This window comes from Megalops cyprinoides, chromosome 9 (genome assembly GCF_013368585.1).
Source record: "Megalops cyprinoides isolate fMegCyp1 chromosome 9, fMegCyp1.pri, whole genome shotgun sequence".
Lineage (NCBI taxonomy): Eukaryota > Metazoa > Chordata > Actinopteri > Elopiformes > Megalopidae > Megalops > Megalops cyprinoides.
In genome coordinates, this window is record NC_050591.1 from 22,139,190 (window position 1) to 22,158,386 (window position 19,197).

At 44.7% G+C, this 19,197-nt stretch overlaps 1 protein-coding gene across 1 annotated transcript; it reads left to right on the forward strand.

Moving 5' to 3' along the window:
• Window positions 1-902: 902 nt before the first annotated feature.
• Window positions 903-18,146, forward strand: LOC118783526 (endothelin-converting enzyme-like 1). The gene is made up of 17 exons (XM_036537440.1): window positions 903-1,768; window positions 2,853-2,921; window positions 3,036-3,146; window positions 3,819-3,911; window positions 4,829-4,953; window positions 7,592-7,814; window positions 8,043-8,141; window positions 8,458-8,532; window positions 8,725-8,828; window positions 12,055-12,113; window positions 13,526-13,577; window positions 16,612-16,679; window positions 16,766-16,890; window positions 17,019-17,084; window positions 17,197-17,292; window positions 17,512-17,588; window positions 17,760-18,146. The coding sequence occupies exons 1-17, from the start codon at window positions 944-946 to the stop codon at window positions 17,857-17,859; spliced, it is 2,367 nt and encodes a 788-aa protein (XP_036393333.1). The 5' UTR covers window positions 903-943; the 3' UTR covers window positions 17,860-18,146.
• Window positions 18,147-19,197: the final 1,051 nt, after the last annotated feature.

A 19,197-nucleotide genomic window follows, 5' to 3' on the forward strand; every position in this document is an offset into this window, starting at 1 on the left:
CCCACCACTCTGTTACAACTTATCCATCATTGTCCTTTAAAGTGAGAGGCTGGGGAGGTGGGGGGGGGGCAGCCAGGAAAAAACAGAATAAGTTCAGGACATTTAACGTGTCCAACTTTGAGTTGAACTTGCCTTTGGCAGTGCTCATAACAGGATCGTTTGTTATACTTCAGTTTCCAGAGGGTCACTGATGTATGCTTGTCAGGGTGCCAGGGCACTATTGTGCAAGCTGACTCCCCCACCAGGGGTTGGAGAGAGTGGTGGGAGTGGGGGAGGAAGCCAGGGGTTGAGGGGACCCAATCCATTCTCTTTCCTTTTTTATTACAAACCATGTGGTGAATTCGGGCACCAGTCGTGTAGACATCCTGTCATCTCAGTCTGGCTTTGATTGCGCACCCCCCCCCCCCCCCCACACACACACACACACACACACACACACCACACCCTTTTCCCTTTTTCCAATCCCTCTGTCTCCTGGATCAATACAGCTCATGAGTCACAAAGCGTCACTCCCTCTACTGACGGATGAGTGTCAGAAATCAATCCAAACAACCTCAATCTAAAAAAAAGAAGAAAGAAAAATATGAGAGCATGTCAGAAATGACAATTCCTTTTGTCATCTTTCAGCATTTTAATCATGGATCTCATCTTCTGTTTTTCTGACCCCCCCCCCTCCCCTACAGGACTGGACGGTGTCCAGGCAAACAGCATCTGAGAGAGAGGAAGGGTGGGGTGCAGGGCACTGCTGCAGCAAACAGCCTCTTCCACAAGAGGTCCCCCACACTGCCAGACCTGCGGATCAGTGAGTGGAGAAGCCTGAGAGCATTGCTGTCCTATTGGGACGCCGTGTTGGAACATATGGCTGGTCTTTGAGGCCCAAGCCACTCTGTGGACTCCTTTTTTTGGTTTTGTTCCTGCAAGAACGAGGGAGATCAGAGCTGCCATGGAAAAGACTTACTCTCTGACTGCGCACTACGACGACTTCCAGGAGGTGAAGTACGGCAGCAGGTACAGCAGCGGGACCCTGAGCAACGGGCTGAGCCTGCACCTGGGGGGCGGGGTCGACAGGGGCGGGCGGGGCCGGGGAGGGGCTGCACGCGGCAAGGAGCAGGGCGGGGGCCTGCCGCGGTGGAGCCGGAGGGAGGTGTGCCTGCTGTCGGGCCTGGTGTTCACCGCGGGGATGTGTGTGATCCTGGGCAGCATGCTGGTGCTCAAGTACCTGTCCCTGGAGCAGGAGGGCCACTGCCAAGAGGACTGCCAGCGCAAGAAGGCCCTGCTCAAGGCCTCCCGCTTCATCTCCGGCAACATCGACCCCACCATCGACCCCTGCGCGGACTTCTACTCCTTCGCCTGCGGGGGCTGGCTGCGTCGCCACGGGATACCGGAGGACAAGCTGAGCTACGGCATCATCACCGCCATCGGCGAGCACAACGAGGAGAAGCTGCGGCGCCTCCTGCTGCAGCCCGTGCGCCGGCGCGGCCTGGACTCCGCCGAGCGCAAGGTGAAGGAGTTCTACCGCTCCTGCATGGACCTGCAGGAGATCGACCGGCTGGGATCGGGGCCCATGACCGAGGTCATCGAGAGCTGCGGGGGATGGGACCTGGCGGGAGCGCCCCCTGGGGGTGCCGGCTGGGAGAGCAGCGGGGGCCCCCAGCGCCCGGACTTCAACGAGCTGCTGTACAGGACCCAGGGCGAGTACAGCACTGCGGTCTTCTTCTCTCTCACTGTCAATGTGGACGACAAGAACTCCTCCCGCAACGCCATCAGGGTGAGCACGAGCCTGGTGTGGGGTAGAGGGCATGTTGTCTGTGGTTGCAGGAGGGTGCATTGCTAGCTAATTATTTGGTGAGTTTATTTAAAGGGGGGGTTTCATAATCTCACTTCATCTCTCACTATTAGTGTATTTTTGATGTACAATGGATGGGCAGCATTGTATTCTCATTGACTTTTCCTCCATGTGTTTGCTTGGACAGCTTTTCCCAGTGTGAGTGTGTGTATATCTGCCCCTGTGTGTAAAATCTGTGTGTTTATCTGTTTGTGTGTCTATGTTTGTATCAGAGTTTACATCACTGTGTGAACTATTATGTGCATAAGTGTGTGTACATAGGTATTTGTTGGTGCTGGTTTTACGGGGTTTGTTGGTGTGTGTCTGAGTCTTTCTGGGTCTCTGTCTCTGTGCGTGTGTAGGTGTATCAGTATGTGTGGGTCTTGGTCCCTGTGTGTACCGGTGTGTGACTCTGCCTGTGTGTGTGTCTCAGTGTGTGAGAGATGATAGAGACTCTCTCCAGCTCCGAACAGCTCCGCCACAGTCAGGCATCAGTGAGAATAATGGGGCGTGACAGAACCCGGCTGCTCCCTGGGGCCCAGCCTGAGAAAACACGGAGAGATTGATGTGCCTGTGGGAGGTGGAGCCCCCCCCACTCCTCGCCACCAATTATCGTCACCCCCCCCCAATACACCCCCACCAGCCGGCCTCCACTCCTGCCGGTGCCAACTTTCAAAGTGACACCAAAGTTAGCACGCATTTATGCCCCCCCCCCCCAACCACCAAAACCGCACAACTCCACCCTCACACTCGTTACTAGTGTATCTGTGTTTCTATGTGACAGTGTGTGCGCACATGTGTGTGTGCATGTGTTTCTATCAGTGTCTGTGCCTGTGTGAGAACATGCATCTCAGCAAGACTGAAAATTCCAAATGCATTGCTGTTGAAGGTTCTAGAAATGCATGAAAGTTCAAGCTTTAGACATCTAGCAAATGCAGTGAATGTTCTGCAGATGTTGACAGATGTTTCCAGTGGTGTGTTGGGGACAAGCTCAGTTGGCTTGACCGCTTATGTCCTGTGTGTTCAGATCGACCAGGAGGGTCTAACGTTACCTGAGAGAACTCTCTACCTGGGACAGGATGAAGACAGTGTGAAGGTATCATCCTGCCTCATCATCGCTCCATCTCACCAGCTGTTTGTCTCACATTCTATCTCAGTTAGTGTTGCTGATGTGACATAGTGATGACATCATCACCATCTCTCCACCCAGATCCTGGCAGCATACAAGGCCCTAATGGAGAGGCTGCTGAGCATGCTGGGAGCGCACAATGCCACTCAGAAATCCCGTGAGATTCTGGAGCTGGAGACTCGCCTGGCCAATGTGAGTGGAGGGGACCACTGTGCCCCCCAGTGGGGACCACAGTGAAAAGCAATCTGACTTATGCACGTAAAGCAACACTACAAGGGACTGTGTGGAACTAATGTTTTTTTTCCTGGTCTGTCATGGTAAATAATTGTTTGAAAATAACTTGTATTAGCACACTAATGTGTACATATTAGGTTATTTCCATCACTTGGTTTCAGCTACAGTGGAGCGCTGTCATTTGTTGCCATTGTGTATGTATGTGTGTGTGTGTGTGTGTGTGTGTGTGTGTGTTGATTGTGATGGAACATTGTGGGTAAGATGAGAGCAGAGCTTTGTCCCAATAAGAGAATAAAACACAGTTACAGTCCCTGTGGGGAAGCCTTTAGAAGGCTCAGTGACAAGTTTGTGTTTTGAGATTAGCAGTTGGATCAAAGTTTTGATATAATATGGATTTCTCCCTCTACGCTGCGTTTGTCTGTGTGCACATGGGTGTGGATGTATACTTGTTCAATCCCAAGTCACATTTCTCTTAGGACAGACCCTGAAACCTTTCTCTCCCTCTCTCTTTCTCAAAGATTCAAGCTTTTTTGTACATCTCAGTCAGCCTACATCTCTCTTTGTCTCTCTCTTCCTCTCTCCCCTGGTGTTTGTGTTGATAATACTCTGCCCTTTGCTTGTCCGGTTCAGATAACTGCGTCAGAGTTCGATGAACAGAGGAAAGACATCAGCACCATGTACAACCGCATCACCCTCGGCCAGCTGCAGAGCATCGCTCCCAGTGTGAGTGGCACACACGCACACACACATACACACACGGACATGGACACATACACAAATGCAGGCACAGACACGCACACACGGAAACATATACAAATGCATACACCCATACAAACACAAATATACACTCATGCACACGCACATACATAAGAATACTTTAACATAAACACTACATAACACAATACATAAATTAAATTCAGCTAAAAGAATCTCAGTGAAGTGGAATCCTCTCAGAACTAAAGTGGCCCGTCTGTCTGTGTTTACCGCGGCCTGTTTTTCATTTGTTGTTTCTGGATAAAGATGTCTGTTGGATTAAGTGAAATCTCTCAGGAGAAGTTTTAAAAGGCCCAGCAGGCAGAAGGGGGTGGCGCTGGGGGGGGGGAGGGGCCCACGTTCACTCGCCTGGACGAGGTGACATGGACCGCATGATTCCGCCGGACTGCACGGATGCGAGGAGCAGGGGGCCGCCGCAGGGGGCTGATGGGAGAGACTGGGCTCAGGGCCTGAGCGGCTGTGGGGGGCTGATGGAGGAGCCTGTGCTGTTCAATCACTCTCAAATTGGCCCTGGAGAGCCTGAGGTGTGAAGCACTCATGGAGCGCAACGATTCGGCACCGCTGTGCATGTCTGCCAGTGTATGAGACAGCAGGATGAGGACTGCTCGCTTTGGGGGGGTGGAAGTTGGGGGGGGTTGTCAGGTTTACCGGCAGACAAGGATAGCCCAAGGGTAGATTTGTCATTTTACTCATGTGAGTTTCATCTGTAAAGGCGATGTTCATTCGAGCTGAACTTAACTTTTTTCATCTTTCTTTCTCTCCTCTTCCCCCCCTTCATTTCCTCTGCACCCCCCCCCCCACCCACACACACACACACACACACACACACATACACACACACCTGCATATTCCTTTCCTCTGCACAGCTCCACTGGAAGCGCCTGCTGGACCGAATCTTCCACGATAACTTTTCGGAGGATGAGGAGATCGTGGTGCTGGCCACAGACTACATGCAGAAGGTCTCTGACATCATCAAAACCACCTCCAAAAGGTCAGTGGGGGCAGAGAGAGGAGAGGCGATGAAGTGTCGAAGAGTGAGGGAGTGGTAGAGAAAGGAAGAGAGAGAGAGGGATGAATAAACAGAGGGAAGAAATGTTGATTGGAAAAAGAACTTAGAGGGTGATAAAAGTGGGATTTGGGGAGGAGGAATGAGGGAAGAGAGAAGTTGATAGAGCAGGGGCAGACAGAGGAGAGGCAGACGTTTGGCGTGCCACTGTGAGGTGAATGCGCAGGCCTATGAAGGCTGATTGATATCGATCTTTTCCAATCCCCTCCAAATGCCCCCCTCCCCCTATCCCACCCCACCATCACTGTCGGCGGGACACACTATAGAACTCCTTCCCGTGTCAAGATGGGGGGGCTTATTACAGCTGCTGACAGCTCTCCAATACTGATCATTCTCACAGCTCAAAATACCTGCCTGCCTGCCTGTCTGTCTGTCTGGGTCTGTGTGTCTAGTTGTTTTTTGTGTCTGTAGTATTTGTTGAGCAGGCCCCTCAAGCTCACTGCCATTCTAACTGTGTTTCTTAATATCCACCATTCAGGCCATTTCTTTAATCTCATATGTACCCATAAAAGTTCCACACCTGCATGTGCCAGGAGGAAGATATGAATCATAAAGGGGAAAAAAAGTCACTTTCAGTGATATTAATATTAATAATAACACTTCATTTTTTGGTAGTGTGCCCTGATAAAGGGTCTGGAGATTAAGCAGACCCTTCACTCAGCTGTCAGTTATTATCAGAGGCAGATTATCGTGGTGAAGACACTCCAGACACTCCCTTCCATTCTAAGACCGAAGGGAGAGAGGGAAGAGAAGAATCACTCTCTTTCTCTCCTGCCCTCCACGCTCCTCTCCCTCTCTCACTCCTGCCGTGTTCGTTAATAAGGCCTTTTTCTCCATCTCCTTTCTGTGCCTGTCTGAGCGTCCCCCTCTCCATCTCCATCTCTCTCAGGTCTCTCCCTCGCCCTCCCTCTCCGGGTTTGGCAGCGCAGGACTCCCCGCTGAATTCATTACCTTTATTTAATCAAAGGTTAGCCCGGCCTTTCTCCCAGCAGGCAGGTGGACCGTCAACCTTGCGGAGAGCTTCTGATTGCGTTCTAGGCCACCCCCTCTTCCCCTAGTCGCAGGCTCCAAGGCTGCACTCATTTGTAGGATTAATAAGGCCCTCGTTTGCATGCATTGCTGCTTCTCTGTAGCTGGGGGGGGGGGGGGGGTTTGGTGTGCGCGAAGCCAAGCCATTGTTTTACAAATAAAGGCAGTAAAAAATTGGATAATGGAAGGGATGAAGAGACGCTTGTCTCCTGTCCTCCGGTGGGAACACCTCCAGGCGGCTGTCACTCGGCGTGACGACGGTCGTGGCGAGCAGCAGGGACAGGACAGGCATCACAGCTGTGCTGGGACGTCCCACCCCCCCCCCCCCCCCCACTGTGCTATTCCGTCAACACTGCCTGCTCCTCATTCACTGGTGCATTGTGGGACACTGTGTTCCTCAGTCTCCCGCCTGGCTGTCAGGGAGCCTGTCCAGCTCCACTGGCCATCCTGCTGGTCAGCCAGTATGTGGGAGGTCTGGGGGCAAGCCAAGGTCGTGCTGAGATGCTGCGTCAATAACTCGCCACACATTCTAATGAACAAAGATCTAAGCATTACCTCCCGTGCTCTTTCATATTCAGATTGAAATTCAGATTTTCTTTGTTTTTTTGTATGACGTGCATTTATACATGAATTACATTTATACATGCCAAAGCATTTGGCTACTTTGATTATTCAACAGTTGCATTTATATTACTCACTGAGGAAAAACAAGGATAATAGTGTTCTGTTAATACAAAATAAATTAATAAGTAAAATTACCCAAATAGATATTATTCTCAGTGAAATTTTTATTATTACAATGAATGACTGTAAAAGTAGAAAGAACAATGACAGCAGATAATTTGTGCTTTCTTCCACACTACCTTTTCCCATCTCTTTCTGGCTCCAGCTCTCAGTGACCCGTTCTCTCTCTGTTGCTTTCTCTCCTCCCATCTCTCCCTTTCTTTCAAAGCGCTTCTGAGGCAATATTGTCGATGTCAAACAACTGCAGCTAATTTCATTAAACAGCTGAATGCGTGAGCAGCGAAGGAGAAACTCAAATGACAACACCTCACTCCTTCCGTTTCTCTCTGTACGAATTCCACCCCTCTACTACCATCTGTTCATCCCTTCCTCTCCTCCTCTACCTCTCATTCTCCTTCCCACTAACTGCAGTGGTAATCGTAATATTGCATGAGACGAGCAGTATGTAATGAGCATTATATTAAGATGATGATTATAATAACAATAATGAAGGAGCCCGAACATAGTAATCCAACAGGTGACTGAGCAAACGTCACACAAAAAATACAACTTCAATCATATCACACTCACTTCATTCACATCACTGGTCATCTTCTCTTTCTCTCTCTCCCTCTTCCCCCACTCTCTCTTTATACATCTTTCACTCTCTAAATTCAGGTGAGATTACCTTTTTGGCATGGATCACAATTATTCCTGCCAAGACTCACAAGAGATTTAAAGTTATGCAGGCTACCTCTGTTATTTGTCTCCTTCGCCCCGGGTGTAAGCAGACTCCCTCTCTGTCACACAGGGTCCTTCACAACTACATGCTGTGGCGGATCGTGGCGGCGCTGAGTGAGCACCTGTCCACCGCCTTCCGCAGCACCATCCACGAGTTTTCGCGGGAGATCGATGGGACCGAGCGGCAGCTGGAGCTGGGCCGGCTCTGCCTCACTCAGGCCAACAAGCACTTCGGCATGGCCCTGGGGGCACTGTTCGTGCAGGAGCACTTCTCTTCCCACAGCAAAGCCAAGGCAAGCGGCCTGTCTGCCTGTCTGTCCATCCTTCTCTCTGTCTGAAAATAGCCCTGTCTGTCGGTGCACCTGAGCCTTTCTGTCTGATAGTTTATCTTAGTATGTCTGATTACATACCTAAATGTCTCTCTCTCAAACGCGCGCAGACACACACACACACACACACACACACACACACACACACACACACACTCAGTGTCCCTTACCTCTGTGTTCTTTCTCTCCCAGGTACAGGAGCTGGTAGAGGACATAAAGCATGCCCTGGACCAGCGGCTGCAGGAGCTGGACTGGATGGATGTGGAGACCAAGGAGGCTGCAAGAGCCAAGGTCTGCTTCTTACCTACCGGCTCTGGTGTCCCACCTGTGTGGGTCAAATACAGAGGCACTTCTTCCAGTAGTGTTTGATTGTATATGTGCCTGTGGAATGGGACAGACCTGACTGTACCTGATCACCACCCGATTGACAGCACAGTTGGGAAGCAAATAATTCTTTTCATGTTTATTTTGAAATATCATTTAAAGGATCATTTTGATGGGTCAATTTTTGCACAGATTTGATCTTTCTCACCATCTCCCTTTCCCCACTCTTTCTCCTGCACTCTATTTCCTTATCCCCTTGACTCTTTCCTTGTCTCTCTCACAGCTCCAGTACATGATGGTCATGACAGGGTATCCAGACTTCCTGCTGAAGCCAGAACTAATTGACCAGGAATATGCAGTAAGCCACAGCCATTTGGGGGGGGGGGGGGGTGTCTTGTAATATTATATGAATACTAAGAGAAAACCATAAGCCTTACAATCCACAAATATAAGTCTTTTCCCTGTCTCTTCTACATGCTATACTCCACCATGCCCTCATACTCTCTTTTTTGTATCCCTCTGTCCTCCCCTGTTCTGCCCCCTACATCAGTTTGATGTGAATGAGAAAACGTATTTCAAAAACATCCTCAACAGCATCAAGTTCAACATCAAGCTTTCAGTGAAGAAGATCCACAAGGAGGTGGACAAGACAGCGTAAGTGACTGGCACATACCACACTACACTCCTGCGGTACACACTGTGACTTCACTCCCCACATTTACACGCTGTGACTTCACACACAGTGGGCGTCGCTTATAGAGATGTTTGTATAAAGAAGCGCATTTTGTTCTGGTGAAAAATTCATAGAAAATGTAAAATTGGATATATCGGATTCACAGAACTTCGGGAATCACCCAGCTTTGTTCATACTCTCCCACATGTTGTGATGAATCTTAGTTATTCTTGCATTATATGCTCATGTGTCTTGTCTGTAATTAGCCCCAATTAGTAAATGCTGCAATAATCCCATACAAAGACATTCTCACCTCCGAGACACAGTTATAGCTGAAAAGGGAAAAAAGAACATACTTTCTCTGATTCAGAAACATAAACAATGACAGACATGGAAAGGAAATTATATTTCACAGTATGAGCAGGGGCATGTCGAAATAATTTTTAGAATGAAAAGCTTATTCTTATGTTGTTTTGTGTAACGGTAAAATTTGTATCTGAATCACAGAATGTATGTGGGGGTACACATTACAGGCCCATAGCATCTGTTACCTATAGTATAGACAGATTAACAATTATAAATTTGCAAATAATTTAATTATAAGATGACTGATGATTAGGTCAGGTATCTAGTATAAGTATTTGTTTATTGCAAATTGAATTGTATGTTTATGCACTTGTGAATTTGATTGTCGCATAATTGTGTTGCAACAGAAAGCAAGCATGTCACCTTGATCTCATACATGTACTTGGTATGTGTAGTCTGAGGCAATGTTAAAATTTGTTAGTAAGAATAAATTGATTCTAATATGTTCATCAGATTGATCATACACATACTGAATGCTCATAATTGTTCCTGTACATAAATAGCAAATCTGGCCCAGCAATGCCACATACGTCAACTATGTGCTATTACTCACACCAGCTGTGCCTTATGATTTATATATTGTGACTTTGCACAACAAGGCTACACACCTGCAGGAATATTGCGGGCTTGGTCAGCAGGAAGTTAATAACCAATTTACAAAGACTGTTATGGAAAGCAGAAAATACACATTCACTCTGAGGCAACCATTCTTGCAAGTAGTAGTACACACACCCAATGGCATCGTTAGGTCCGATCATTTGGGGCTATAGGCCTGAATATTTTAAGCCTAGCCCCGAATATTTTCACCCTGAAAAAGGAGGTGTTTATAGCAAAACAACAGACAGACTGTGTAACAGAGTGGAACTTGACTTGCAGCGTCCGAAGGTGTGATAATATTTATTTATTATAAAGGTAGATATAACCTCCCCAACCTACGGATGCCGATCTCTGTTCAAAAAAAAAGAAAAAGCCCCAGGCAAACTTGACTTAGCCCCTGATCTTTTCAATAGCTGGAAACGCCCCTGTGCACATCACAGAAGACAATGAACAGCACATTACCTGGTCCAAGTCCAACAAAAGTTTTCTGAGGGTAATTAGAAAAGCACATTAAAATGCTGAAATGTGAAAGATAAAACAACTTGGAATCCAATCATGCATAAAATAAACTTACCGCATTAAAAGGGAACTGCTGAAAGGAGGAGGATAGTCAGAGAAGTACTGTTGAGAAAGATTTTACTGGAAAAGTACTGCAGGTAATAATACATATAGTAGTCCACCTGAGGAAATACCACTGTTATATTTTGACTAGGCTAACAGAACATGTGACATTCAGCAGAGTTTGGTTATTCAGTGAGATACATACTACATAAAAAGGCCTATTGCCTGGCAGCTTTGTAATATCTTCATATCTGGTGGTAATATGTTTATTCCTTGTTTTGCACCAAGAATAATAATTTCATTGTCTTGAAAAGGCTAGTAAACACAATGACAATCTATAAAAAAGATGAGCTAAAGTATCTGGTTAAGGTTCGCTCCCAAACTGAGTTTCTTCATGCTGCTCAGTTCACAAATATATATTTTGCTCAAAGAGCAAGAGTTCACACCTGCTTCTCAAAGGCGGTGAAGTTTCCATACAGATACTGTAAGTTGCCATCCACATTATATTGACTTTAGCGAATCAGAGGGGATACTTGACGGGCCCAGTTTGTAAAACCCCCTCCCATTTGCTGCAGTTATATGTGTGCCTATGAGGAACTGTGTATGTATTAAGGGCAAAGGTGTAAGGTGTCACTATCCCTGTGACAGTCTTTAATTGTGAATTTCACCTGTAGTGAACGGTTTGTAAATACTGAACACATTTTGAGAGCTTTTAGCACCTGCAGTGCACCTGCAATCCTTTAGTTAATTTGGCTCTGTGGCTTTTACGTACCCCAGACACACACTGTGACTTAACCACAGTCCTAATCATCATGTTTGTGTGATGGTGTAGATGAGGCTGGACAGCTGCATGGAAAGTCTCAGCCCTTCATTTTTGATCACTCTCTCTTAATCTTGAATCGCTTAATTAGCAAATACACAGGGGAGGTTGAGTGATTATGGTTATTGATGAAACCGCTTTAGTCTGATTGGCAGAGCTTACACAGCTGTGCTCATGACCACAAAAGGCATTCCTATAGACTAAACCCAGTGCCAAAGGTCTGCCTGCACAAGGAATCCATTTTTAATTTTACAATACAATACAAATCTGTAGCACGGTCCTCAATGTATTTATAAAACTTCCCATTTGGAATTACAGACTGTGTGAGTATGAATCATTTCTGCAGACAAAATTGCTTCCCATTGTTGCAGCTTTATTTACCTGCAAGAGCATTTCTCATTTCTATTCACATGCTTCCACTCTGCATGCTTAGATTCTGACTCAGTTTCCAGCTCACATAAACCTGCAAATTTGCATCTTAGCAAGTCTATAAATCTCTGTAAAAATCTGTAAATCTCAGATTCATTCTATATATATCCTCTGCGTTTGCAGAGGGCTCCCTTCCTCCAAAAGGAATGAAAAATAACACAGAGAGGTAAAGGCGTTCATGGTCTTCTGATGCAGACAACAGTGAGCAGCTCCTGTAGATGAAGCCAGTTGTTTTGATAAATGCAGCTCATGGTGGTGTGTTAGCGGGTGGTTGTGTCTGTGTTTTTATGGTTCTGTCTCTGTTTTTGTATGTATCGTGTGCAGATGTGTCTGTTTTTCTGTACAGGTATGTGTGGTTTTTGCTCTGCTTTGCATAGGTGCGTGTGGTATGTGTGGCACAGTTATGTTAACTCTTATGTCTGTGCTACCTATAGGTGGCTGCTACCCCCTCAGGCTCTAAATGCCTATTATCTACCCAATAAGAACCAAATGGGTAAGTAAACACACACTCGCAGACATAGTCCCCTCTCTCTCTCTCTCTCTCTCTCTCTCTCTCTCTCTCTCTCTCTCTCTCTCTCTCGCTCACACACACACACACACACACACACACACACACATATACTCACACTGCTGTCATTTTCCCATAGTGTCTTTGTTCTGCCCCCAGTTCACCTTAGCGTCTGTCTCTGAATTAAATTAACTCCAGGAAAATCAATGCAGACTTACACTGCTGGCAGCGGAGGACAGGGGAGCGGGCACCGTCTGAAAACACAGCCATCATGCACCTCTCACAGTTTTTTCCACCCCGGTCTCTCTTTGCCTCTGTCTTTGTCTTTCTCTCAAACTCAAACACGAAAGGTGCTTTAGCAGCGCAAACATCATTTTCAGTTATTGCCGAGGCATAACAAACATCTAATCAAAGAATAAATGTGACACAATGGAATATAATGGTGCACATAAATAGAGGAAATGATGAGTAAAAGTAATAAAGAAAATATGTACGTACGCACATACTGAAAATGTATGTGAACAGTAACAACGTTTTAGCACATATAAAGACATGCATGAGTAATTGGTAAACATATTTTTATGATACATGTAAGTAGTTGAGCAAAATTGTAAGTGCCTACGCGTTGAGCGTTCACTGTGCCCCCTCAGTCTGTAACATATTATCATACGGAGCACATACAGCTCGCTCTCTACCTGTACTGTCTCACAATGAAAAAAAAAATATCATCATCAATATCAACATCATCTGTATATCAGTATCATCCTTTCTAGGCCAACATGTTATGTGTTTGTCCCCTTTTAAACTGCTAGCCTGTGGTCACTAAGCCTGTACTTAGGATTTTATCTTTCTCTGTCTTTTTATCTCTCTTACAAGAGAACCCCGCATTTTCTACATGCTCTCTGAGCAATGCATAAATTATTTTTTATTCTTAGTCTTGATTTAGATGAATGCATTTTGTACATGAAAACAAAAAATACAATCAGAAATATCTGTCAGCAAAAAAATAGAGCTCCCTTGCCATTGTCAATGGTGTGATCCATGCAGGACAGGTGAAGAAGATGCACCCATAGTCCCCTCTTTAATAATGTATTAATTGTTTGAAAAGGTAGTGTTTCGGACATGTATAGGCACTGGATATCTGCCTAAATTCAGACATGCATCGTTTGACCATTCAGCATACAGGGTTTCAGCTCCATGTTTTTCTCATTCACTCAGCATACTGAGTGGACTCTGTGCTTCGCTTTGAAACAGGAGAATAGGCTCATCAGTACAGTAAAAAATCAGACCACATAGGGATATGTACTTAATAATATCCTTTGAGAGAAGGCGATTCAATTTTTTTTTTCTTTTAATGCATTATGTTTCCTCTTTTCTCTCTATCCCATCATCTCCAGTTTTCCCAGCTGGGATTCTGCAGCCTACATTGTATGACCCTGAGTTTCCACAGTGAGTACAACCCTGTACCCCAAATCTTCACTGCCATATATTGCACCCAAATTATCACTGCCACACAATGTATCTGAAATTGCACTGCCTTACATCCTGCCGCCCAAATCTTTATTGCCATACAGTTTCAAAGCTCACACTTTAAATTTTGTCCTTTCATACACCTGGTTTCAAGTTGCAGAAAATTCAAGCACTCTAATGATACCACTCATTTGTATATTTACAAAGTATGTTAACTAATAACAATGAGTACTGCTCAAATATAACAAATCAATCTTCAAGGCAAAACGGCAAAGTCTTGTGAACCTGCAGAAAAAAAGAATTTGATTAGGTGCTGTGGCTCTCTGCCCATTTCTCAGGAAAAATGATAGATTAATCCTCTAGCTAAAGGCCACGGATAAGAAAAAATATGTACGTTTGGTAAGGGTGAGAGCCACAAAGGGAGAAAAAACTTTGAATGTTTAAGGGGAGCCAGAAAAGGGGATCCCATGTGCCCCTTCGTTTTTGCACTGGGCATGAAAACATTAGCAGAGGATCTGACAGAGGGATAAAGCAGAAAGGGTGTGCATAGCCAGAGCACATGTGTAAAACAGGCCTATGTGTAGATAATGTTGTCTCAGACTCAAACAGATCACTGCCGACGTTAATGGAAATAATTAGCTGACCAGTATTACAGCATGTATGGATACAATATTGACACAAAAATCTCAGGTTATAAGAGACCTCGCAGTGTGCACTGTGGTGCCTAGTATTACCTTTTAGCTCATTTTAATTAAAACAAAGAGATTAAGCTACATTCATCTTTCAGTTGTAATAACATTTTTGTATAAGGTGTGCCAGAGGTTGCAAAGTTAATGCCACTGCGTTAGACATAATTAAGTAAAGAGGAATCAGATGTGACAGGTGATCCGTATTGAAATTGGTTCGCTTTTTAATCTTGCAAAACAATCAAAACAGGCTCAAGAAAATTAACATTTTAAAGGTGTTTTTAGAGTCCCTTACTCCAAGCTCAAAATCCCAGAAAGCTCTTTATCATTAAAAAAAATAATAACAAAATGGATATAACCTGAAATGAGACAAGGACCAAATAAAGTATCTTAAAATCACACACTTCCTGTACAAATAGAATTAGGGACCGAATGGAATTATGTAAATGGAACTACGCACTGACAATACAAGACATCACCTTCAGAGGAGATTAGAACAATTAAAATTTATGTTCTACACAATTTCTTTTTTTATTTCAAACCCCTTCCTCTAAATTAAATCAGCTGCTTTTAAACATTTGGATAGAATGATTCATAAATTTGTGTTGGAAGTGAAAAGAGGGCAAAAAAGCCACTCAGACTTCTTAAAGAACAAGTAGGACCAGCACTCTGTCATCCGCAAAATGACTATCATGCAGCACAAATACAATCAATAACAAAATGGCTGAATGACAGCTCTTTAGCTAAATGGAGAGTAATGGACCGATGGAGAGGAGAGAAGTCATTAAAAACTCTGCCATATAGTGAAATATTCATATTAAAAGCATAGATAACGTTCCTCAAGTGACAATGTTAAAATATGGAAAAGAATATGTAATAATCGAAAGTCTACAGACGATGTGGTAGCACTCAGAGAAATAGCTGGGGATTCAGAATTCACTCCATATACAATTGTTAATATCTTAAGGAAATGTGCACATACCAACCAAAGTACATTTAAGAACGTGGTGAATAACAAAGAAGTTGTGTCTTTTGAATACCTGTTCCAAGAATCTGGCCTGCACTAACTCTCCTTGCTTTAAACACCACACAAGGTTCCGTACAAAATAGCACTATTCAGAATAGGTAGATCTCCATTCATTTGGTAAATATATTCATAGAATTCAAGTGCATTAAAATAAAACATTTAGTAGCGTAGCCTTTATTAGCATAGTAGATATGCGGCCGATGTATTGAAGATGATGTTAAAATAGAAAATGGAGTATGTATATAGGATATATATGTTATCATGACAGTAAATTTAAAATACATTACAGCTTTAATTTATGTGTAGAATTACCTTTTGAAATCACAGAAGAACCTGATGGATATAACATTACATTATCATCATTTTGCAGACACTGTTATCCAGAACAATATCGGGTCAGAATTATGGAACTGAGGCAGTTACGATAGTAACAAAAAACTGCAACTAACTGTACCCCAGAAACAGAAATAGAGGAATTAAATTGAAAAAAAATGCACCAGAAAGAACCTAACATTTACAATTAGCATGAGTTACTGTAGAGGACACAAGTAAGAAAAACTTCTACTGAGATACAGATTGGGTTTCTGTAATATACACTTATCTGACCATTTAAAGAGTCTTAAAAGTCAGAATTGTCTGCAGTTTGGATTTCTGCAGCCTTTGCTGCTGTGTCACTTAATTCACGGTTGAATTTTTGTGGACACTTCAGTCAGCCTACTTATATTACTCTCTACCACCGCTGTGTGGAGAGTAAGAGGTATTGACTTGGTTCAGTTTGTCTAGCACATGGAGTGGGTTTTAATCCATATGACACAATGATGGGGCTGGGAGCTCCAGGGGAATCTTCAGTCAGTACCTCAATCCAGAGAATTATTTTCATTGATTTCATTTTTTAATGTTTCTTCTCCTTTATGAAACCTTGTATTTTTTGGAATTACCAATTGTATGTTAGACTCATACCACCTTGACAACCTCTACACTTGTGCAGGAGCATTGAAGAGCAATGAATGTAATTCTCCAATACACTCGCAAGCAGCCAATGACACTCATCAGAGGATGCTCATCATCACAGAGTGCTTGAGAGCTGTGAAATGAGGGAACCTTGTCTGATGTACCCAGACCTATCCCTGGCCGAATGAAGCCAACCTGCTCCACATCTGTGGGATCCTGGTCATTGTCAGTAGACAAGATGACCAGTTTTGAACCCGTAGCAGACAAGCTCCTTCATTTTATTTTTTGAATGAAATGACACAACTATATTCAGCTAATCTCCAGTGCACTCTCACCCCTCTGTCTGTAGGTCTCTGAACTATGGTGGCATAGGAGCCATTATTGGACACGAGCTGACGCATGGATACGACGACTGGGGTGAGAGAACACATCTGTGCGGTGACATAGGCAGCCATTGAGAGCAGGAAACTCATAACAATGTGTGCTTTCACCATGTCTCACAGGGGGACAGTATGATCGTCATGGCAACTTGAAGCAGTGGTGGACAGAGGAGTCGTACAGAAAGTTTCAGAAAAAAGCTGAGTGCATCATCAAACTTTACGACAACTTCACTGTCTACAACCAGAGGGTAAATACACACATGCACATTTATGGAGACGTATACACACACTTGCAAACTGACACATGCACACATATACAAACAGTCCTCAGCTGCAGGATAAATATATATATATTCAAAGGTCCCTGTTTCCTTAGGTGAATGGGCGTCTGACTCTGGGGGAGAACATTGCAGACATGGGCGGCCTGAAGCTGTCCTATTATGTGAGTCACTGGTCCAACAGCTCTCGCTTTGTTGCTCTAGATCTCTTTGTTGATGTCAGCACTTTGAGCTGCATGTGAGACTCAGTTCTCTGGCTTCTCCCATCCCTCATAGGCGTATCAGAAATGGGTCAGAGACCACGGTCCAGAGCGGCCTCTCCCTGGACTCAAATACACACATGAGCAGCTGCTCTTCATCGCCTTTGCACAGGTAAGGCACTTTACACACACATTCTTACACAACCGCTCTTCCTGTGCCACCAAATCCAATTCCAGTGGTATGTGTTTTCACCACATTCCCTAACCTTTGTAGACTTTACACTGCCCATCTTTTCATCATGAGCTCACGTCTACTGGTGTTATGTTTGACCTGTCTTCCTGACGGATCATTTTTGACCCTGATTGACAGCCAAGTCCTCTTTTCTGACAGAACTGGTGTATGAAGAGGCGGTCCCAGTCCATCTATCTGCAGCTTCTGACAGACAAGCACGCTCCTGAGCACTACAGGTACTCACACTATAACTGACATAATATACAAACACCACTCCAACGCTACTCACACAATACAAGATTAAATCTATAGGTGTTGGACAAAGAAGAGGGGTGTGTGTGTGTGTGTGTGAATTATTCCTTGCAATTTAACGGAATACATCTTTTCTGTCCCCCCCTCCCCCACAGGGTTATCGGCAGCGTGTCGCAGTTTGATGAGTTTGGTCGTGTGTTTCACTGCCCGAGAGGTTCTCCCATGCACCCTGTCAACAAGTGTTCAGTGTGGTGACCTCTGACCCCTGAAGCTCAGCCCAGGACCCACACCGTCCCATTCCCTTCTTCATGAGAACATTCCATTTCTTTCTGTAATATGCCTTAACTGGGAATTGTTTCTTGCTTAATCTGTTTGATATTGTGTTTAACCAGAACTGTGAAGGCAGAACTCCTTCTATGTTGTTACAAACAACACAGACCAGAGCGGCAAAGAAACAGGACAGGACCTCTCCTATAACAGAGCAGTCACACCCTCAGTCACTCTGCGACAAACCCATAATCTGCTCTGACTTTCAGCATTACTATTGTTACTATTATTATTTATTGCAATGGTATTATTAGAAATACATGTATTTTGTTTCATGCACACATTGTTGTGACAACAGAAAGACTAGCTGATGTATAAATTTTCTTTGTTATGACATTTTGTGATTAAAATTGCATGCTTTTTGCATTTCACTTTCCATGACAAGAATGTAGAAGGTGTGCGGTCTTGCTGATCTTAGTAACATTTTGAGTCTGGGTGTGTTGTCAAACTGACATGACCCTGGACACCAGAGGTGTTCAAGGATGCAGGTCTGTATCAGGAGCCAGCGTCCAAAGACAGAGTAAGTAGCTGGAGCTCTGGGGGTCAAAGGTACTGAACTGGAAACACTGGGTTGGAACTCAGCTCGGACCAGCAACCTGCCTGGTTGTTAGGACGTTGTCTCCAAGGAACTGTAACACTCTGCTGCAGTGCCCTCTGGTGGCTCGTTCATGCACAAGCAAGGGTCACGCATGTGCTGGAGGACACGAGATGGCGTGGCAGAGTTTCTGAGTGCTGTGTGGAAACGGCAGTCAGAGGAACAGGAAACAATCACATCTGTTTGTTCCATGTGCTTGTTCGTTTTTGCGTAGGATTGCTGTTCTTGTTGGATCTGTGTGAAACTTGTGGTCACTATGCAGGTGGTGTTTTTTGTGTTTTGGCTGTTTTTGTTGACTGCAGGTGCCATGCCAGCTCTATTCGTTGGCACGAAACCAGGAATAGCCTAAGGCCACCATAACCCTGCACAATTTGTCAGCACAGCTCAGTTGTATTTGGATTATGTTCTTAGAAAGCAGGGACCTCACCGATTTGAAACACAGACAGGGAGATTGTGGATTCCAGCTAACGGTGGACACAGTGGAGGAATATGTTTTCATGTATTTGTGTTATATTTCAATGACATTTATAATACATATTCATTTATATCACATTATCCTTACCTGAATGGCCCTCACCTGTGAAGGGGTGTGTGTGTTTGTCTGGAGACTAATCGTGTTTGGTGGGTTGAACTTTGAACACATTGGAGAACAAATCTGGAGAAAGAAAAAC

What these genes read in the sequence shown, in the direction of transcription:
- LOC118783526 (XM_036537440.1), top strand. Translation starts at nt 944, where the DNA reads ATGGAAAAGACTTACTCTCTGACTGCGCACTACGACGACTTCCAGGAG. An exon ending in TGCAGAGCATCGCTCCCAGT is followed by an intron (nt 3,912 to 4,828) that starts GTGAGTGGCACA and finishes TCCTCTGCACAG; the next exon opens with CTCCACTGGAAGCGCCTGCT. An exon ending in CACGCTCCTGAGCACTACAG is followed by an intron (nt 17,589 to 17,759) that starts GTACTCACACTA and finishes CCTCCCCCACAG; the next exon opens with GGTTATCGGCAGCGTGTCGC.